The sequence below is a fragment of the Artemia franciscana genome, chromosome 12 (assembly GCF_032884065.1).
Source record: "Artemia franciscana chromosome 12, ASM3288406v1, whole genome shotgun sequence".
Taxonomy (NCBI): Eukaryota; Metazoa; Arthropoda; class Branchiopoda; order Anostraca; family Artemiidae; genus Artemia; species Artemia franciscana.
Window position 1 is genome coordinate 21534784 of NC_088874.1, and position 23684 is coordinate 21558467.

A 23684-nucleotide genomic window follows, 5' to 3' on the forward strand; every position below is an offset into this window, starting at 1 on the left:
TAACATAGACAAATTTGTATACATATTTTCCTCCTTTAAATCCATTCCTTCCTAAATTACTTAATGCCCTAAAACATGTAGAAAAGTAAAATAGTCCCTAGCTTCCAGTGATTCTTTTGTTGGTGTCACAATATTTGCAAAAATTAGTTTAGCTTTAATGAAATTACTTCCAACTTAAAATATATTTGTAAAAAAATTAAGTTACTGAAAAGGAATAAAACGAGGATTTTCAAGGTGACATCCCTCCCTCAAATCCTGACATCTTTGCCTCCCCCACTCTAAAAATAGATAAGTTTCTACTGACTTTATCATGAGTATAGAAGTAAACAGATATGTTAGATTTACGCATTGCTCGGAACTTCTTGTCTAATATGTTAACTATATCAACAAAGGTTTTTTTTTTGTTTTTTTTTTATATTTACCGAAAATCTCCACTATCCACAAAGTTCAAATCTGTCCTTTTTTTCGTATATATTCTGATTCTAAAGATACCGTAGTATTTTTTTTTCTAATGCAATGTACCCCTCCTTTTCACTCGCATGGATAGTTATAAAATGGATTTTCTGACAAATATTTTCTGTGCCCTGCATGATTAAGAAAATCTTTCTTGTACAAACAACTGGATATTACTAACAAAAAATTCGCAACACTCTTCTTAGTTTCTTCGCTCTCCTTTATAGTTTATGTTCTAAATACCACCATTTAAATAATCACAGCCAACGTGGCTTCAAATACACAATACAATTTTAATTAGAAAACAATATGACATATTTTAAGTTAATTTCATAACGACTTGCTTACATATATTTTCTTAGTAAACTGATATAGTTTTTCCTTGTTTGACCTTCCTTAAGTTAGCTCTTGCGCCAGGCTTAGTTGTCATGTTTCGTCCAAACAACGTAACTTCAAGACCAAGGAAAGTGAATCTGAAATTCGTGTACATTTTTGGTAAAACTGAAAAAAAAAATCAGATGAAGACGATAAAAGGAACACATATGTATAAAAACTTTATTTTGATCAGTTCATATAAGAAAGATTTAATTAAAAAGCAATTTTTTTCAACTGAAAGTAAGAAGTAACATTAAAACTAAAAACGAACAGAACACATATGTATAAAACCTTTATTTTGATCAGTTCATATAAGAAAGATTTAAATAAAAAGCATTTTTTTTTCAACTGAAAGTAAGAAGTAACATTAAAACTAAAAACGAACAGAAATAATTACATATATGAGGGGTTTCACCCCCTCGTCAATACCTCGCTCTTTACGCTAAAGTTCATGTTTTGTTCCAATTCTTTTAGAATGACCCCTGAATTACAAAGGCCGTTTAATTAGAATAAATAGGTCTTTTGAAAGTACTGAAAAAAACTTTAGCGTAAAGAGAGACGTAACTGGCGAGGGGGCGAACCCCCTTATATATACGTAATAATTTCTGTTCGCTTTAAGTTTTAACGTTGCTCATTACTTTCACCTCAAATAACTTTTTAAAAAATTTTAATTTCTGACCGTTTTTCAATAATGCTGAGAAATCCGGTAACGCCTTCATGGAAAATTTCCTTTCCCCATGAAAAATTTCTCTATGGAAAGGTCCTCCCACGTAACCCCCTCCACCGGGACCCACCAGTAAAAAATTCCCCCTTAAAACGTCTGTATACTTCCCAATAGCCAATACTACATGTACACAATGGGCAAAGTTCATAACTTGCAGCCCTCCCCCAGGGGACTGTAGGGGATTAAGTCATTCTCAAAGACACAGGTATTAGATTTTTCGACTAAACTGAACAAAATGGCTATCTCAAAGTTTTGATCCAGTGACTTTGGGAAAAAATAAGCGTGGGAGGAGGTCTGGTTGCCCTTCAATCTTTTTAATCACTTAAAAAGGACACTACAACTTTTAATTTTCGTTCGAATGAGCACTCTCGCAATATTCTAGGACAGCTGGGTCGATACAATCACCCCTGGAAAAAAAGACAAAAAAAACAAATAAACATGCATCCGCAATCTTTCTTCTAGCAAAAAATACAAAATTCTACATTTTTGGAAATAGGAGCATGAAACCTCTACAGTAGAATTCTTTGTTATGGTGAATCTGATGGTGTGACTTCCATCAAGATTCCATTACTTTTAGGTGTTGTTTCCCCCTTTTTTTCTAAAATAAGGCAATTTTTCTCAGCCTCTTAACTTTTGATGGGCAAGACTAAACTTGATGAAACTTATATATTTGAAGTCAGCGTGAAAATTTGATTCTTTTGATGTATTTACTGGTGTTAAAATTCAGTTTTTTAGAGTTTCGGTTACTACTGAGCCGGGTCGCTCCCTACTTACAGTTGATCGGACTATTTGATCAGCTAGATTGATTAACTTAGTCCATTTTGCCTCACCTTGTTTGGTTCTTAGGATACATAGGCTGCTTTAGTAGGTTTTTTTGCAGTGTTTAAATATAAGAATAGAAACAAAAAATTCAAGCCAAGTTGTCTGGTGCAAAACTTTGCTCATGTCTCGAAAATGATTATAGAATTTGGGTTTAAGTTAAAACTATTAAAATAAAAGCAAACTTCTATGGCAAAAGTGACAATCTCACCCGAACCTACAGAAAGAGTTGAATTCTCAAAGAAAAAATCGCAAATATATTCTCCTCCTCGAATCCTAAAAGTATTATTTTTTAGGACTATCGCTGACCAACCGTAAGATATTTAGTACAAACACAATTTAAAAACATTGCACAAAAGTGTAGATAAAGTTTACTTAGGACATAAAACTAATATGCATTAATTAATGAGGATTTTCCAACATGAAAAGGCAATTAAGTAGGAAATTGTGGTATGGAACTAAATTTGAAGGGGGAAGGGGGAGATTTATCAAAGCACCATAACACACCCTATCTAAATAGAAATAATAGTCTTTCCAAAAGAATTTTATGCGCTTTGTTTCTAGAAGAGGGTTTGGTTGGCTACATCCCCATTCCCTACATAACTGACTGCACATAGTTATGTTTCAATAGCCAGCTACGGAAACATCGATTCGAAGCCCTATACGTCATCAATGGCTCAGGAGGTCTATATACTTTCTATTCCATGGTTATGCAATTCTAAGGTGTACACTGACAAAAAAAAATTATGTGATATATATAGTTATAGATTTATCAATCCGAATTGTTAGCAACAATTTTTCTTTCGCCAAAAACTGCATAAAGTTGAGTCATATTATTGCCATAGCCCCTGTAACACATAAAACCGGACCGGTAGGTAAATTAGTTACTTGTGTGTTCTGTCAGAGAAGGATGAACGCGAAGTGACAACAAAAACGAATATATCTGGAAGATTGTAGACCGTCACTTTAGTTGGAAGTTTCAAATCTGAATCAATTTCCAACAACAACTATCAACGTTAGCGAATGTTCGCTTCTGATATAAGTCCAATTTAAACAGTAGGTCATTGCAAAGAGTCTTACAACTTAAAACAATGGTCTCTCAAAGTATTCATAAGCTAGCGGCCTCTTTCTCCTAGGCACTCAAAATAATGCATATTGACTGTAACCAACCATAGTTCATACAATTTAGTGTACGCGAATTTTTTAGTTCATTCTAATAAAAGTAGACCCGGAATTATGTTCGAGGGATCGGAGGGACAGGGGGCTAAAGAGACAACAAATTTGTTTTTCTCCGATCCTTGTAAAAATATATATACTACCAACAGCTAAAGTAAAGGGTTTTCAAAGAAGAAAAAAAGAAGTGCCCTTTCAAAAAGGCTAAATGGGGCTATCTTGGAAACGACTGGGCTAATCAACTTCAATCTTTCAAAAATATATTCCTTTCGTCTGGGGACTCAGAACATATCCCTCACGACCCAGTTGGAGAGAGGGGGTCACAAGGTTTTCTACTTTTTTGCTGTTTATGCTGAGAGTTTGATCTGAAAATAGGTTATTTATTGGCCTGAAATTCATTTTATTTTGAGTATTTTTGAAACATAGTAGGTTACTTAAGCCAAAAATTAGATGTTGAAAAACTAACAACTACCCAAATACTTCTGCCTTTGGTGGATTTAAACCTGGACAACTCTCGCTCTCTGAGCACAGTTTCTATTTTTATTTACTTATTTCAAGCGTGATGTCGTTTGAAGTTTTGTAAACTCTTAAATTCCGTTTTAAAAATTCTGTTAAAAGCTTATTTTCATCCCATGAAGGATAAGTAAATAGGTCATTGGAACAAGCATACAACTCCAATATAACTAAAAAAAGATTGATACAAATTTTATAAGACCTTGCAATTCCTTAGTAATTAAAAAGGTTTCGAAATCGAGTCCACTATCAATATTTGAGCTCAAATAATGAAGTTAATCAGAGTAATATCTCATCTTAAACTGACAATTATCCCATCCATTTGTTTCAATGGACAACGTTTATGCGTACAAATAGGATAATTTATAGACAATGCTACAAATCACGAAAAAACACAGTTACAACCAGAAGCCAATACTTTAGTAATCCCTGAAATAAGCCTTAAATCACCTTCGCATTCACATAATCAAACGCGTCATCAACCACTTAAATCTGAAAGGGTATCTGCAAGGAATGCAATTATTAAAATCAGGAATAAAATTTCATGCCTCTCCAACTTATCTCATTGATGATTTTATTTGTCTGAGTGAATAATTTTTTATTTTATTCGCTAGTAGTCGTCAATGGCAGTACAAATTTCGGATTTTGCTCAAATCGCGGATATTGGTGAAAGACTCGCTTTATGATAGTAAAGTATTTGATTTTAATTCTACTGACTTTTGGCTTTTATTGAATTTTAGTCATCTTTTAATTTTCTTTTTTTTTTTACTGGTTTTATTGGTTTGTTTTCCCACATTGACTTTTTCCTTTTTTTGGCTTTTCTTTGTATTTTTGGCATTTTCCTTAACTAATTTTTGTTTGTTTGTGCCTTTCAAAATATGTGCTTTGTGTGTTTTTTCAGTATTCTCGTTTGGCCTTAAAAAAAATCCATTTTTGATCGGTTCTTCTTTATATTACAATCACCCTTGCTAGGGTTAAATATAAAGGTCACCTGTTGCTTCTTATTGATATTAGATACAAAAATTCTTTTCAAATGAAAACAAAGAGAGACAACAAAACTTACAATAAAGAAAAATCATTCCGTATTTGAAAAAGGCCGCCCCTTCCTTAACCATCTTCTCTTTACACATAAGCTTTATAGTGCTTTACTGAAAACATTTGTAAGCACAACACATAAATTTAATGGGTATTTGCAAAGTCTTATTTAGTAATTGCCTTTTAAACGCCATTTTTTGCCATTTGAACGGCAAACTGTGCTGTTTAAAGTGAATGCGAGAATAAAAAAGCGGTCACTTTCCCATCTTTGAGCTTTCTAATACAATTCCAATTGCTTCTGTGTTTGAGCATACGTTCTTAAAACATTGGAAACCAAAAGCTAAAATTTAGCGTAAATAGCGAAAGCCTGTTGAGGAAACAGTCCCTTCTTATATGGAATATTTTCTGATCGTTTTAAATTTCGAAGTCCTCTTTATTTTTGTTTAAAAATAAACTGTTTTTCTTTTCATTTAATGATAATAGGGAGTGATAGGTGAACTCGAACTGGACTCCAGCAAAGATGGCACTAGTCGTGTTTTTCCGTTGGTACCTAGCGCTGTCTACGAAAGATTTATTAAAACTTACATATTTATAAGCCTTTAAACTTACATATTTACATATCCACCAGGATATGTGCTACATATCAAACATGAACCAGTTTACATATTTAGAACCATCATAACAGGATCATCAATAGTTAATTTTTTTTAGACCTGTATAGTTATTAAAATTTGTTTTGCTGAGTTTTGTTTACTATTAGCTCGGGTAGCTCCTTACGAACTACTATGCTTTGTCCAACGAACTACTTAATTTTTTATGAGCCAATGTTGTCATGAGATAGTTATTGTGTGATAAGTGCGTTGTATCGACAAACAGTTCATATAGATTGTAATTAGGATGAAAGTTTATGTGGGACGAATGTTACTATAAAAAGATGGCGCAATGAGACCAGATACTAACTTCGAATTTGGTTATCCTTTGAGACTATCTGTATAGTATTTCTCGTTTCCAAAATGACAATTCCAGTTTGGCCAAGAAGAGATGAGTTTCTTGCTTCACATACAGTTAAAAGACAACCTTGGAAGTCAGCAAGCGGGAGCACCTCATAAATCTTTTCTCGTCTGGAAACTGGGAGTCTATAAAAATCATAAAATGACCAAGTTTACTATTCGCTCTTTCGATATTTTAGTTTCAACGTAACTTGATTGTACCTTCATTTTATACATTTACAACTTCCTAAAGCGTCCGGATACAAAAACCGACAAAAAATCTATTTGCCATTGAATATAATAATAAATAATTTTAATTCTCTGAATTATACATTTTTCAAGCAATAAAAATGAAATCTTGTTCAGTCCATTTACATTAAATCGAATATACTTATCTGATTAATCTGATAATTTATCTGATTAGCTCATTGACAAACTTGTCACATAAAATGAGGAAGTTTCGTAGACTCTACTCGTAGCTACAAGTCTGGAAAAATTAAAAAGAAATGGGTATTTTGCAAGGTTGGATCAGATTCCAATTAGAAGACAGCAGCATAAGATTGAGACTGGTTTTGCTATAAAGTAAATTCTCTTTTTCTTTTTTTTCCCTAGCTCCATCTGCTTACTTGAACCCAGAGCAGGGTTCTCTTGCGATAATAGATATGACGAAGGGGCGAACACACAGCTGAGCCAAGTGGTTCTTTGTCCTCTTGCGTTCACAATTGTTATTACGAAGTCACAACTAGATAGAGGGGCAAAAAGGGAAAATCCCTGTACACTAAGCTCTAAATAGGACCAAGAATGTCCCAATAAGATTGAACGTCAGGCCCATATCGTGATTCAGGATGTGGTATCAACGAAACACAGATAGTTACTTTTATTCTAAGACAAAAAGACAATTGAAAGTAAGGTTTTGGTTTCATCAAGCTTTGGCGAGACTTGAACTTTTAGAAGACATAATAATCCATACATGTTGGACAAAACTGACTCAAAATGGACAAGATCGTATGATAAACTTGGTCGCCGCCCCCCCATATCTCGATATGGAAACGACTTGAGACGTTTTTTTGCCTTATGAGAAATACGGATTGATGCAGATATCTGATGAAAAGAAAGCCAGAAGCCTCAGTGAAGGCCCACGTCTAGACTGGGTTCAAAAAAATCTTTGAGATTTAGATAACCCATTTAACTAATAAAAAGAAGCATCATTACTAACAAAACTCATGCTTACAAGACACACTGATTTTACTAGACAATTCCTGGCTATTAGACTTCACATATATTGTTTATCTGCAAGAAGTATCTCACCCTTTTAAAGCTAGTAGAAAAAAAACTGCATCTCATGCTGATTCCCCAAAAGCCAAGAAATATACTCCATTTTCATTGATAATTAAAAAAAAACACAAAATATAAACAGCAAATTTAAAACCTAAAACGAGCACAAATTAACTGTGCAAGATATAAAACCTAATATGAGGTCAATAATAAATTCAATAAGAATGTAGGAATGAAACCTAAAATGAATAGAAATTGCATTGAACGTTTAAGCCAAACTTAAAACAAACATATTTTACCACAAAGAAGGGTAGTGTTTTCACCCTTACCACAGCAATTTTTTTTCACTGAAACTAAAGCATAAGATAAACAGAAACTATTGAGTATATGAGATGAGCTGCCCTTTCCCAAATCCCTCGCTCTTTACGCTAAAGTTTACTTTTGTTGCTGATTCTTTAAGAACGACTGATCAAGCACAAGAGCCGCTGAATTGGAATGGGAAGAATTTTTAAAGCACTATGAAAAATTAGCATAAAGAGCAGGGGTTCGAGGGGGCGCTTCCAACATATACGGAATAATTTCTGTTTGCTGTAAGTTTTAAAAGCTCTTTATTTTCATTTGAGAAAACTTGTTTATATATACATATATATATATATATATATATATATATATATATATATATATATATATATATATATATATATATATATATATATATATATATATATATATCATATACATTGAATTTCTCATGTGCTAATAACTTTTAGTAGGTAACTTTGAAATTAACAAATTTTGCACACTCAGAATCAGCATGAATAATGTATTTTGTCTTTCCATATGTTATAACCGAAACTTGTTAGAGTTTCTGTTTTTATTGAGAAGGGTTAGTCTTTACTTATAGTTTGTTACTACAAGCTGTTTGACCTAAGGCTCTCTTGAATGTGAAAGATGACAACTAATACCTCCTTAACTCCCATTTTTTACACTCAAGTTTAATATTCGTACTACAATGCTTCGAGAATGACATTCATCCCTGAAAAAAAATCGTCCTATTGCATATCTATTTAGGAGGGTGGAGGCTGGAATATACAAAATCATTTATAGTGTCACCATTTCCATGATTTTAAAGACGAACCCTGTTTCTAGGGATGTCCTCCATGGATGCCAGGAGGGGAGCGACACCCCCTTTAAAACAAAAAGACATGAAATATAGTATATAAATAGGATATGATAAATATTATTAGGCCCTATTTAAATCTGCTCAAAACAAGGCTCCTGGTAGCAATTACCACCCCCACCCCCCACTCCAAAGAAATCTTCTAGTGAGTCTCATAATGCCCTGCTCCCAATTTACTACCTTTGTGATGGTAGGCATGTGAATGTAATCCTTTATTTACATAGAAAAAGATTGACGCAATGGGAAACCCGCATCCCCCCTCCCCCTTCCGTTCCCAATAATAGAGGTGTAGACCAAAGACATTCTTTAGAATAAAGAGGGATTAAATATCAATTTCTCAACTCGAAGTTAGTCCAAATGGAGCAAGGTTTTTTTTTCATGTAACAATAATAAGCACTTTGATTATTCAAACGTTATGGTTGAAAAAACTTATTGAAGATATAGTATAGTACAAGTATGATTTAGTAAAGTAAAAGTAACATTTTAGGCCTTAAGGGGGTTTGGGTGCTGATGGAGGGGAAAAAACCAAGACGAAAATAAATCTCCATTTATAGTACTACAATTAATTTGATAGTCATAATTTTATTTATTTTAGTTTTTTGTTTTGGAACTTGATCAGTATTTTAATTTATTTAATTATATATATATATATATATATATATATATATATATATATATATATATATATATATATATATATCATGAAAAGAGAAATCACCAATGCAACAGCACAAACACAAAAAAAAAAGAAAAAAAAAAAAAAAAAAAAAAAAAAGAGAGACAGAAGGAGAAAAGGAAGACTGTTTTCCTAAATTAGCGATTAATATAGACCAGCACTTGAATGAGGCCTCAATCCTACTCATCCATACAATCACATAGGTCAAACAGCATAGCCACACACAATCAACCATAAAGAATAATCCATGGACAGGCAGTCATGTCGTCAATAAGTATAAGTCGTCATTTACCAAACAATAGAAAAAATAATATAGACAAATAATTCAGAGGCAACACCCGACATAAGGGCTCGTCAGGAGAATACACTGGCCTATATAGGGTTTCGCCACTCTAATATAGGGTAGCCCAATCTTAACCGTTGTATTTCCAATTGATTTTAAACTTGGCTTAAATAATAACTTTAAATCAATTCATTTTAGATTTCAGTTATTCACTCATAGTAATTATTATTCATTTTAACTTTGACTTGTATGATGGTTTCTGTTTGTTTCAGGGTTTATTATTACTGAATACATCCTTTAAAAGACCTTTTGTTGATTTTTCATTTAGAACATTTAAGAGAAAAAACAGCTACTTCTACTCACTCCTTAACATCTTCTTCTATGCCCAGTAAATCTTTAAAGTAACAACACCAAATACTATGCATTTCAGTTGCCTTCTTGTATGTGATAGCTCCAGTTTTAGGGAGTTTATGCAGTCCTATTTCCCGCTTCTTTCTGGAAGTAAGCTTCTTTTTCTTTTTTTTCTGGGTTGTTAGAGTTTTGCTTTTGTCATTGACAGACAAAATGACATTAAAATCATAGTAGTTGTCAAGCCCACTGGGCTGAGGTATTCGCGGGGCTAGAAATTCTTTTACTTTTTTTAAAACCTCATTTTTATCATTTGTGTTCACCAAATATTCTATTGGTCTTGTCCTTAGTGGCACTGGCAATTTTCTAGTTGGATCCATGGAAACTAGAAAAATACAAAAGATCGTTATGGGTGCACTGAGATTAAAACAAAAAAAAAAGGAAGAAAAAATTCCATTCTAGTCAAAATTGTGGTTATCCTACCCAAGCCTTACCTTGACAAGAAGGGTCAGTTACCCCTTAATAATTTAGAAAAAAAGTTTTATACAGCCCGTGCCTCTTGACTATCTAGATTTGAACCCCTCTTGCCCCCCAATAAAAATCTTGGAGATTTGCCCCTGAACTTCACCTTTTCCTTGGTAACATCACAAAACTAGGAATCAAACTTGTGACCTTATTTGTAGATGTAAGAATTTAAGGATCCCCTACCAGAATCCATAGTTTCCTCTTCTCTTCGTCAATATCAAATGTCAAACTTGCGATGAGCATTGTATAAAAAAAATATAAACCAAATTTTAGACATAGAAAAAAGAAAACAAGCAAATTAGTAGAGTTTAGTTTACAACAGCCAAATTGAATTTGACATAATCTTGTTCTTTTCTGATCAGAGACAGAGCTTCATTTGATTGCACCCTTACTGTTAAAATATTTTACTCCTAACTATCTTCATCAATCTTTCTGAACATTAATTTAAAAACTTTTTCCACAAAATAAGTTTTTCAATGAAAAGTAAAGAGCTCTATTGAACCAAAAATGAGCAGAAATAAAGTCAAATAATCTTCCATACTCAGAACTACCACCAATCACCATCAATAAATAAACAAAATCCAAAACAAGCAGAGATTACAATAAATAACTGAGTTAAACTCAACACGAGCAGAAATTAACATGAGTAAGTCTGGCAATCCCATGCGAAAATGTTTTCTCGTTTTCAGTTTTACTAAATTAAAAATTATTAAAACTTTAAGGAATAAATATTGGTATATGTATATACTATATATCAGTATATGTGTATGTAATCTCAGTATATGTAATAACAGAAACTATCAATCCTCATTCATTTATTTGTTTTTTTTTCCAGTAAAGTGCAATGTGGTCCTCAGAAGGCATGGGTGGTGTCACTTCTAGTCATGTTAATTCTGATGATCTAAAATTAAATTCCCTTATATTATAACAGATAATAAAAATACCAATAACCAAGGAAATTATACCATTGAACTGATTTGCAAAAATATGCATACTTTTTACAGCTCACTAGTCCCTTTGCCCTCTTTAGAGGAAAAGTTACTATTTTGTTTGTTAATGAAACCACTTTCAAGCTTTAATCAAACGTTTCGTGTTACTGAATTCTCTCATCTACCAATTTCCAATGATTCCAACAATTTCACAAAACCTTTGTCCTTAATCAGTAAATTTGTTGCAGATAACGTAATGCAGCTAGGCTGAAAGTGATTACATCAATTAATGCTCTTTTTTATGCTCTTTCACAATTCAATAATCGATTCTGAGGGAAATTACATTTTGAGCCCTGAATGGGGGCCTCAAAGGATAAAACAGTCAATAGTAACCAAAAGTTCAAAAACATGTTTAAAAAAAACTGTTGGGTGAGAGCAAATTGCCATTTATAGCTGATTCAGGATTGGTCCCATAATTGTTATTTTCCTTAGTCTTAATAGTACAATATTATATTGAATACAACTTTGTAGGAATTTTAAAGAAGAGCCTGGACCCTCCTCCCCCCCTCCCAAAATGACATCACAGCAAAAATAATGTCATTCTTGAGGATTTTTTGGCTCTTTTTGAAAATTTCTGTAATCTGTTTTTGTAATTACCTTCTTCAAAGTAAAGGTAATCACAAATGTTGACCATAAGCTATTCAGCAACTTTCATTCTACATCCGTTTTAAAAGGTATAAGCCTAGAGAGGGACCTGTAGAGAAGGAAACATGTTAAGAAAACATTTCATACCTCATAATATGCAGAATAATTGTAGCTGACACATTTTGAATGCAACCCTGCTATACTTTACCTACTCCCTCTTCCCCCACCCAGTGTAAATGTATGAGCAGTCCACTATATAAGGAGACATTTTGAGAAAACAGTTCTTACTTCATATTTTGCAAAACAATCCTAGTTAACATATTTTCCAGCAAGAAAACCTTTATCTTCACTTCTTTCACCTTTTTCCAGTCTTTCAATCACATTTTTCAATATTTATGTTTGCTCTCCAAGTCTTGAAAATCATTTATAAAACAAGCACCCAAGATCCATCTAGCTAATCCTAATTTAACCTAAACCTAACCTGATTTATCAATATTTGCCAACTAATGTCTGTGGTTGATGGCAGTGATGATTTTAACTACTTGAAAATGGATAAATATGGTCAAATCTATATCAATTTGTTGAAAATAATTGTACAACAGTGAAACAAGTGACGATAAATGGTTCTACTGGAAAATATGATAACTAGGATTATTTTGCATATAATGAAGCAAGAATTGTTTTTTTTTAACATGTCTGCTTGTGTAGTGGACTGCTCATACATTTACATCTCCCCCCCCCCTAGTTTGCAAACAAATAGCCCAAATTATATATTCTGGTAATTATTTAGTTTCATCACAAGCTGTCTAAACTGGAAACTATGCTGCAAAGCAGCATAGTTTCCATACTATAGCACTTAGAAATGCTAATTCTAGAATAATATATATTTCTGGTTGACCCTCCTCCTCCATGGGGCAAACTAAAAATGCATAAAGTGGGCAGGATATTGAAGTCAAGGGAAAAGTCAGGGTTGTACAATATGGTTGGAGTTATATTTCAAATACTAATTCCAGTTATTGCTGGTAATTTCTGTATAGTAGGAAGTTGAAAGATAAGTAAAAAATTCAAACATCCATTAATGTTAATATCCAAAATTTGTCACTTTCACTTTTGAGTTTAAACTAGACAGCTGAAACTGAACAAAACAAAGGTCCAATTTTGCTTACAGATAACATTACCTATAGAGTGAAGCATATTAGTCCATGAGCCCTGCAGGGCAAGGTGTGTATTCTGATTGGTTGAATTGTTAGTTGATTAGAAAAGACCTTGCCCTGCTGCCTGCTACTTTAATGGATGCATGAGTTTTTTACTTATCTTTTGACTTCCTACTATTCAGAAATTACCAGTGATAACTGGAATTAGTATTTAAAATATATTTTGTACAACCCCCTAGATGGCCTCCATCCCCATCTCTTGCATGAGTGCAGAACAGAAATAGTATACCCACTTTCAAAGCTCATCAGACTATCTCTTGATAGTGCAAAGCTTCCTACAGAGCAGAAAGTGGCACATATTACCCCCATTCACAAAAAGGGAAGGAAAGATTCTGCAGAAAATTACCAGCCTATTAGTATTACCTTAAATTACCTTAAATCACAGCTTGGAGCGATATAAGGATTATCCATCCTTGTGATGCTCCATGAGAAAAAAAAGAATTCGTTTGGTGTAGATTGTGGCTGTTAGATTAGACTCTTGTGGAGGACTCTGCAGCTTCCCAATTGTAAAGGAACTCCTGGCAGAGCCATTCCCTATCAAGGTGGGACTTGGACATGTCAATTGAAGTAGCAGAAACTGTTTCTTCAGAGAGCTGGTTCCACATATTGATGATTCTTTGGCTGAAGAAGTGGCTTCTATGTCTACTCGTGGAACGCTGCATGGAGAGCTTCAAAGAATGTCCTCTAGTACCAGAATGCAAGGGCTGTGCAAAGAGACCTGGAAGGGTATTTTTAGAGAGGATTTTTTTGGTTAAAATAATGTCACCCCTTTTCCGTCGGTATGTCAGCGTTGGCAGCTTCAAACGATGTAGTCTTTCTTTGTATGGAAATTTATTCATGTTGGTAACCATCTTAGTGGCATGACGCTGGACATCCTCAAGCAACTTCCTATCTTTTTTGAAGAAAGGGGCTGCCAATGACATTCCAACCTCAAGGCGTGGACGTACAAGCGCCTTATATAACTTCATAAGAACTCTAGGGTGTCGGCTGGAGATGGTTCTTTTTATGATACGAGGGTTTTATTTGCAGAAGATGAAACGGACTTAGCATGGCTGCTAAACTTTAATTGGTGATCTACAATAACCCCAAGATCTCTTTCATCAGAAACAGCAGAAAGGAAGTTGTCTTGAAGGAAATACTTATGATGCTTGTTATTTTTGCCAAAATGAATTACATGGCATTTGTCAACATTGAAAGTCAGAAGCCACATGTTAGCCCATCTTACTAGACTATCAAGATCTGTTTGAATTGATTGCTGGTCAGAGGGAGTAGCCGCTTTTCCAACTAGTTTTGAGTCATCAGTGTAAAGGGTAATAAGATTTGAAAGAAGGGTGGGTAATTCGTTAATATAGAAGTTGAAAAGTGTTGGTCCAAGAATAGTGCCCTGGGGCATGCCACTTAATACAGTTGTGGGAGAAGAGAAATGAGGAGTTCCTTGCAAATCAAAAACTCTAGACACTCTGTGATCTTTCAGAAAGGAAGCCCATACCTCTGTTGTTGTTAAGCTTCTTGAACATACTGTCAACAAAGTAGTTATTAAGCATCTTGATCAGAATCATCTTCTCAACAGCTCTCAACATGGTTTCTGATGCAACAGATCAGTTGACACTAATCTGCTCAAGTCATATGACTATATTACAAAACTATTGGAGTTGGGAATCCCTGTTGCCATGATCCTTCTTGATTTTTCAAAAGCATTCAACAAAGTTTGTCATAGGAGACTTGAGCTTAAGCTACAATCTATTGCTTTGGAGGAAAAAATTCTTAAATGGATTCTGGATTTCTTGAGGAATTGTTTTCAGCATATAAGACTGTTTGATGCAGATCACAATCCTATTCTCTCCTCCTCTCAGAATGTTATTAGTGGGGCTCCATGGGGTAGTGCTCTTGGCCCCACCATTTTCAATATTTTCATAAATGATGCTCTTCTAGTGCTGAAAAGCAGGGTGATTCTATATGCTGATGATTCCAAGGTAATTGGTCCAGCTAGAACTCTTGAGGATAGTTCCCACCTTCAAAAAGACCTTATCTCCTTAGCATGTGGGCAAAATCTTGGCTACTCACTTTCAATGTGTCAAAATGTCATGTTTTACACTTTGGGCACAAGAATATCAATACAACTTACTCTCTTTACAGTCAGCTTCTTTCTCTGGTGTCAGAAGAATGTGACCTAGGAGTAATTGTTGACAATCATCTTAAATTTAGACTCATGCAAAGAAGGCAAAGAAGGCAGCAGCATCAGCTAGCTCAACACTAGGGCTTATAAAAAGAAAAATTTACTCCTATTCTCCTAAAATTCTGAGCCTTTTGCATAAAGGACTTGTTTGGCCAAGGCTTGAGAAAGGCATGGTCCTTGCATCCCTCTTTTTCAAAAAAGATTTTAAAATCCTTGAAGTTGTCCAGAGAAGAGTCACTAAGATGGTGAGTGGACTGCATGAGCTCCCTTACCCTACAAGGCTATGCAAGCTGAAACTCCCAACTCTGTTTGATTGAAGAAAAGGGGGTGTCAGGACTCAGAATTCTCATACAAGGGGACATAACTTGCAGTTATCCAGGCATTTCTCCTCAAAGTGGCACAATGAATGGTCAAAAAAGAATGGAAGTATAACTGGGAAGCACTCAAATCAGCAACATCAAACTGCTAGTCAAGTGTATGTATTCAACTATGTGTCATGTATTCTCAACTCTGGAGTTTCTACAAGGAAAAATCCTTAGATGCTCCAAGCTGCAATTTAAGGTAACCCCAACCCCTTTGCTTCAAAATTCTGCCCACTTTATGCATTTTTAGTTTACCCCATGGAGGAGGAGGGTCAACAAGAGATGGATGTGCTTCTAGAATTCGCATTTCTAAGTGCTATAATATGGAAACTATGCTGATTTGCAGCATAGTTTCCACTTTAGACAACTTGGGATGAAACTAAACATTTCCCTATAGCCTATTTCCAATGCATTCTGCCAAACAGGCTTTCATTTGTTTTCCAGTTCTTATTTTGTCACAGGTGATACAATTTACAGGTAGGCTACACAGATGAATAGATGGAGAATGTATAATTTTTGCTATAGGCCTATATTTGCACAGTAGAGAGGGTTGAGGCAAAGTACAGCAGGGCATCATACAAGATGTGCTAGCTATAATTATTATACATACTATGAAGTATAAATTGTTTTCTTAACATATTTCCTTCTCAAGAAGGGTATAGGCCTACCTTTATAAATGGTTATAAAAATCACTACAGGAACAATTAGCGATTTAAATTTATCTGCTGGAGAGGCCCTCTAATATCTTTGAAACTAGGCTCCTCTGATGTATGAAGATAAGCAGAAGAATCAAATATAAATTAAGCACGTGTTCTAGTTTTTATGAAATAGACTTTAGCTTGCGGTTAATTTCTGTTGTTAAAAGTAACGCCATTTTCTTTCTCTTTCCACCTACTATTTTGGACCTGTAATACAGAATAGGGGTCTATTTGGTAAGTTGCTTGGTTAGGTGAATGAAAGTCAAGAATGTAGGCCTATATAACACAAAAAGATGTGTTTCAAAAATATACACTCTTCCTTATGTGTAGGCCTAAGGTTGTGTGGAATTCTAGATGAGCTCTTGGTATTTGCATAGAGAACTAACTGGAGAGAAGGAAACATGTTAAGAAAACAATTCTTACTTCTGCTAGCCTACTAGGCTATGCAGAATAAAGGTAAAGTTAAGAATAGCCTACAGCATTAGACTTTACAGTCCCTACTGACAGTGCTGATCTCCGTTTCTTTGTCCTTCAGCCAGGAAGTGCAATGGGGGGGGTGGGGGCCAACCATCCTGTGCTTTTGCACACCCTTCCTGTTTACCTACCCCAGATTTCTCCAGGTACCCATTTAGAACTGGGTTGAATCTGGCTGAGCTTACAGAGTCATGCCACTGACCCCCATCCTAAACCAAATAATTAAGTATACAGGATTTGAACCCTCACCCTCTGAGACAAAGGATCCTGAATCCAGGACACCAATCCACTCAGACAGGAGTGCAGAATAATCATAGTTAACATATTTTGCATGCTACCTTGCTGTAATTTACCCCTAATCCCTGCTAATGTGCAAATATATTACCCAAATTATATGTTCCTTATCTTAAGAAATCAATTCTTATTTCATAATTTACAGGATAATCATAGTTAACACATTTTTCATGCAGCTCTGCTATATTTTACCCCCCCCCCCTGATGTGCAAATATATAGCCCAAATTATATATTTCTTATCTATTCTCTCAATGTGTCTCAGCTGTTTCTACCTATGTGGCCTACCTATAAATTGAATCAACTATGATAAAAACAAAACTAGATAAAAAAAAAAAGTTATGGGTGGCAAAATGCAATGAATATAGTCTATAATTTGGGCTATATATTTGCACATTAGGGGAAATTAAGGGTAAGGCATAGCAAGGCTACATGCAAAATATACATGCTTTGATTATTCTGTTTATTTTATGATCTTAACATGTTTCCTTCTCTCCATTAAGTTCTCTAGCCACATACCACGGTCTTTTCTATTGGTGAACATATAGCCTAGGCTAAAAGATTCCATTCCCAGTAAAAAAAAAGGTAAAGAATACAGCACTAGACCCTACAGCCCCTACTAATGGTGCTAATTTCTCTTTCATAGCCCTTCATTCAGGAGGCATAAGGTAAAAGACCTCTTTTTGGGAATGATTACTGTTGGTAAAATTCTTTGGCATTCCAGAAAAATAGAGATGTATTTTTGATCCACCAATTCTGTCCAATTATGTCCCTGAAAATGGAGCATCTGAGGCATAAGATTCTTGTATATATCAAGTTTCAGTGAGATCCAATCACCCATCTGTAAGATACCTTGATTTCATGTTTTCCAAAAATTGTGACTTCCCCCTCCAACTCCCTTCAATGTCACTGGATCTGGTTGGGATTTAAAATGAGAATTTTGAAGCACAAGATCCTTCTAGATATCAAATCTCATTAAGATCTGATCACCCGTTCATAAGTTACAAATACCTCATTTTTCTTATTTTTCTGAATTACCCCCCCCCCCCCCCAACTCCACCAAAGAGAGCTGATCTGGTCTGGTTATGTCAGTCACCTATCTTGGACTTATGCTTATTCTTTCCACCAAGTTTCATCCTGATCTCTCTGCTTTAAGCATTTTCCAAGATTTCTGGTCTCCCTCTCCTAATGACACTGGACCCAGTTGGGATAAAAATATGAGATCTGAGTTTCAAGGTCCTTCTAAACATGAAATTTCATCAAGACACAGTCACTCTTTTGCAAGTTAAAAATATTTCATTTTTCTAATTTTTTAGGTATCTAGGATTTGTGCTGATTTTTTCCTGCCAAGTTTCATCCCAATCCCTCCACTCTAAGCATTTCCCAAGAGTTTAGGTTCTGCCCTCCCCCCAACATCCCCTTTATCAGATAAGATTGAAATTTAATATAAGAGCTCTGAGACATGGTATCCTTCCAAACATCAAATTTCATTAAGATCCAATCACTCATTTGTAAGTTAAAAATACCTCATTTTTCTAATTTTTCAGAATTAACCCCACCCCACACCCCCCAAAGAGAGTGAATTCCATCCTGGTTATGTCAATCATGTATCTAGGACTCATCCTGGAAGTTTCATCCTGATCCCTCCACTCTAATCATTTTCCAAGATTTTAGGTTCCCCCCAATGTCACTGGATCCAGTTGGAATTTAAAATAAAAGCTCTGAGACACAATATCCTTCCAAACTTCAAATTTCTCTAAGATCTCCCCCCTGCAATTCACCCCCCCCCCTGCAACTCCCCAAAGATAGCAGATCCATTCCAGTTATGTCAATCATGTATCTAAGACTTGTGCTTATTTTTCCCACCAAGTTTCATCCTGATCCCTCCACTCTAAGGATTTTCCAAGATTTTAGATTCCCCCTAATGTCACTAGATCCAGTTGGGATTTAAAATAAGAGCTCTGAGACACACATATCCTTCCAATCTTCAAATTCCATTAAGATCCCACCACCCATTTGAAAGTTAAAAATACTTCATTTTTTCTATTTTTTCCAAATAAAGGGGGGCAGAATTGGATCTGGGGACATAAAGGGTTGGCGAGGGGAAACAGAAATCTTAGAAAACGCTTAGAGAAGAGATATCAGATGAAACTTGATGGGAAGAATAAGCACAAGTTATAGATACAAGATTGACATAATTGGTATGGATCCATTCTTGTTGGGGGAGCTGGGGGTTCTTAATTTGGAAAAGTTAGAAAAATTGAGGTTTCAACTTAAGAACAGGTGACTGGATCTTAATGAAATTTGATATTAAAAAGGAACTCATGTCCCAGAGCTTTTATTTCAAATCCCGACCAGATCTGTTGAGACATTGGGGGGGGGGGCTGGAGGGGGAAACCAGAAATCATGGGAAATGCTTATAAATGTTGTAGATACATGGCTGACGTAACCAGACTGGATCCGCTCTCTTTGGGGGAATTAGATGGTTGGATTCAGTTCTTTGGCGAGTTTGGTGCTTCTGGACATGCTAGGACAATGAAAATTGGTAGGCCTGTCACAGAGCTGAAAAATTAGAAATTGAGGTATTTTTAACTTGCTAGTGGGTGATCGGATCTTAATGAATTTTGATCTTTAGAAGGACCTCATGACTCAGAGCTCTTATTTTAAATCCTGACCGGCATTAAGCCTCCGATTTTCCTTTTAAAGTTATCTATTGATTCTTATAATTTTGCTAGAGCTCATACCATATGAGCTCTTGGCTCTTCAGACCTTATCACAAGTGTCATATGAGCTCTTAGCTCTTGTTTTTTCCAGGGGTGATCATATCAACCCAGTGGCCCTAAAATATTGCAGTTTTCGAAATCAACAGTTTTAGTTCCCAGACCAAAAAACTGGAGATCAACTAGGCCCCCTCTCATGCTCATTTTCCCAGAGTCACTCAATCGAAATTTTGTTCAGCATAGTCGAAAAATCTAATAACTATGTCTTTGATTAAAGACATAGTTATTAAATAGGATGACCTAATCCCCCACAGTCCCTAGGGGAAGGGCTGCAAGTTATGAACTCTGCCCATTGTTTACATATAGTATTGGTGGTTGTGAAGCGTACTGACGTTTTTAGGGGAAATTTTTCTGGGGGATGGGGGTTATTTGGGAGGATCTTTCTGTGGGGCAAGGAATTTTTAATGTAGGGGGTGATGGATTTCTCAACATAATTTAAAAAAGATCAGAAATTGTATATAAAAAATTTTTCAACTGAAAGTAAGGAGCAACTGTTAAAACGTTAAAAAAAGAGAAATTATTACATATATGAGGGGTTTTGCCCCCTAGTCAGTGTCTTGATCTTTATGGTAAAGTTCTTGTAGTTCTTTCAAAAGAGCTATTTATTCTAATTAAACAGCTTTTGTGATTCATGGGTCATTCTTAAAGAATTGTAACAAAATTTGAACTTTAGCATAGAGAGCAAGGTATTGACTAGGAAGTGAACCCCCTCATATACACAATAATATCTGTTTGTTTAAGTTTTGGTGTGGCTCTTTACTTTCAGTTGAAAAAACTGGTTTTATTTATTTAATCACCGGTAAATTCTATTAAGGCCCTTAAATGGACCCTAAAGTGGCATCTAATTCCCACAATTCCATTAAATCACTTAGGCAGGGTGGTTTTCATGAGTCAAGAATTCAGCAATCCTAGGTTAAATAAAAATACATTATGGATCACAAGACAATAAACAATGAAGAAATACATTATTTAGAACTATGTATGGAACTATTAGGGGGCAAGTAGAACGTATTGTCAGGGTAGTGACTATTATATCAAAAGGAGCATAAAGTAAGGAATATAATGGCATTTTTTTACTGTCAAGTAGTGACAGAAAGTGGGTATCACTTTAGGGTCCATTTAAGGGCTTGAAATTGGACTTGCATGTAAATTGATTATCATATTTGGAAAGAGCACAAGAAAAGGCATTGGGTAGTGTAATCACCTTTTCCCTTTGTAAGTAATAGAATTGTCTCCAAACTTACCTTAATTTTGTTGGTTAGTATTATTTTCAATGCTTATTTCTCATCAACAGTTGATTGCAATGGCAAATAAAGAAAATTTACGTAAAAGAAAAATAAAATTCAGCAAAGTTTTGTAGCTTAAGGCTATGTCTGGCCCATAAAAACCATATCTTCTCCCTAGTGGGAGGGAGAGTTTAGAGTGCATTTACATGGGTAATCAGTGTTAAAAGATGCATTGAGGGGTTATGTTTAAATTTTGGCTAGTAGATTAATCAAAACACCAGATAATTTACCAAATAAGCTCATGCCCTCACCGAGGAAAGTCTTCTAGGCTAATGAATGTAATGCTGATCTCAGTTGTTTTCTGAGTAAAACATGAATATGCCACTCTAAGCATTGTTTAACACCATTTCTAAATATACTAATTGCTACTTTTGCAAACTGATGTAAAGTTTACTTTTGCAAACTGTTTTGTCTATGGCTTCCACTAATAATTAAATTTTATAAAAACAGGTTTTTTTAAATGAAAGTAAGGAGCGACATTAAATCTTAAAACGAACAGAAATTACTCCGTATATGAAAGGGGCTTTTCCTCCTTAACGCCCTGCTCTTTACGCTAAAGTTTGACTCTTTCTCTTGACTTTACTTCTCAAAACAGTAAAAAACTTTAGCGTAAATGGCTATCTCAGAATTTTGATCTGGTGACTATGGGGAAAAAATGAGCATGGGAGGGGGCCTAGGTGCCCTCCAATTTTTTGGCCACTTAAAAAGGGCACTAGAACTTTTAATCTCCGTTAGAATGAGCCCCCTAGCGACATTCTAGGACCACTGGGTCAATACAATCACCCCTGGAAAAAAAAATAAACACATATTCTGTGATTTGTCTTCTGGCAAAAAATGAGAAATTCCACATTTTTACAGAAAGGAGCTTGAAACTTCTACAATAAGGTTCTCTGATACGCTGAATCTGTTGGTGTGATTTTCGTTAAGATTGTATGACTTTTAAGGGGTGTTTTCCCCTATTTTCTAAAATGAGGCAAATTTTCTCAGGCTTGTAACTTTTGATAGGTAAGACTAATCTTGATGAAAGTTATATATTTAAAATCAGCATTAAAATGGGATTTTTTTAATGTAAGTATTGGTATCAAAATTCCATTTTTTAGAGTTTCGGTTACTATTGAGCCAGGTCGCTCCTTACTACAGTTTGTTACCACAAACTGTTTGATGAACTAAACACCATAATGAAAAAAAGCAGCACTATTTGATTCCTTTGTCAAAACTATTTCCAAACATAATGGTCACTACCATAGTCCATATACTCATAGGCTATATACAAAACTATGTTTTTTTTTAAGCATTATTGTTCATTATTAGTCGGCTCAAAAAGAGAGTGTAAACCAACAGAATCAGCAATTTTTTTAAGACTTAGGCATGAATGTTCAGGATTTGTTTTGGTAACAGGGGGGGGGGTAATCCAGAAACTATTTTTTTGATAATTTGGATAAGAAGTGCCAAAAAAAAATTAGGAAAACTCTGGATTTCGTGGGGGATATGCCCAAATGTCCTCCTCTCTGCTGACATCCCTGAGCCTAAGGTTATGTCTGAGTGAGAAGATGCAACTGTTATCATAGCATTCATTATATTTGAATATAATGGTGAATTGGATGGTACCAATTTGTGTTTCGTTTTAGTCTTTAGTTAAACAGAGGCCATGCCAAAGAGTGCTGCCAAAAAGAGAATTAAAAATACCTTATGTAAATTGTGCCAAGTTTCAGGTTACTTTTTTGCAAGAAAATAGACAGAGAATTAAATTAGCAATATTAAAGTGATTTGTGCTATGTAGGAAAATAACACTGCTGCGGTTAAGGTGGGAAATGAGGTTAGCAACTGGTTTTGTATAACATAATGAGTTAATAATGTGTTCTATCCCCCTTTATATGGATCATTTTCGGACTTTGTCTTAAGGAGCACGGGAAAGTTAATTAGAGACCAAGATTAGAATATTGGAAGCTACAGTGACAACAATGGTCAAATATAGCTCTGAAGCATGGGTGCTCTGAAAAGCAGGTGAAAATTTACTAGATGTTTTCCAGAGAAATTGCCTATAGATTGTTCTGGGTACCCAGCTGACTGACTGTATTTTAAACAGTAGGCTGTACAAAAAATATGGTTCAATCCCGCTTCCTAGGGGTCTAATGAAAGAAAGGTCGAGATGGCCAGGCCATGTTTTGCAAATGAAGGATGATAGTTCTTTTTGGCCGTCTGTCTGGGGCTAAATGGAAAGCAGGTCGTCCTTGTCTCGGCTGGGAGAATGTCATAAATAAAGATTTAAAGGAAATGGGAACTTCCTGGGAGGATGTAACGTGGGAGGCCTTGAATAGAATGGGTTGGAGGAGGAGCTTGCTTAGCTGTGTTGGCCTCAGGCGGCTTGGTGTCACAGTGAGCTATTAGTAGTAGTAGTAGTAATGCTGGTGCAAGGAATTAAAGGAAATAATATTTAATATTTGCATAATTAAAAAGTGC

General features: G+C 35.0%; 2 protein-coding genes across 4 annotated transcripts in view; one reads left to right on the top strand and one right to left on the bottom strand.

Annotated features, from left to right (window-relative positions):
* Positions 1 to 732: 732 nt before the first annotated feature.
* Positions 733 to 16469, bottom strand: LOC136033845 (uncharacterized). 2 transcript variants are annotated; one of them, XM_065714798.1, is made up of 4 exons: positions 16363 to 16469; positions 9859 to 10228; positions 6053 to 6228; positions 733 to 954 (listed from the first exon to the last, which is right to left on the bottom strand). In XM_065714798.1, the coding sequence occupies exons 2-4, from the start codon at positions 10221 to 10223 to the stop codon at positions 812 to 814; spliced, it is 684 nt and encodes a 227-aa protein (XP_065570870.1). In that variant the 5' UTR covers positions 10224 to 10228; positions 16363 to 16469; the 3' UTR covers positions 733 to 811. The 2 variants fall into 2 exon arrangements, with proteins under 2 accessions (XP_065570870.1, XP_065570869.1); XM_065714797.1 differs by lacking the exon at positions 16363 to 16469 and adding an exon at positions 11955 to 12006.
* Positions 16470 to 16472: 3 nt separating this feature from the next.
* The window catches only part of LOC136033844 (ribosome biogenesis protein BOP1 homolog), a 55285-nt gene continuing 48073 nt past the window's right edge, over positions 16473 to 23684 (top strand). The window contains exon 1 of one of the 2 annotated variants that reach the window (XM_065714796.1): positions 16473 to 16558. The gene's annotated coding sequence lies outside the window, so the exon portion shown is untranslated. Of the gene's footprint in view, positions 16627 to 23684 lie in introns of both variants that reach the window. The other variant, XM_065714795.1, reaches the window with a different exon arrangement.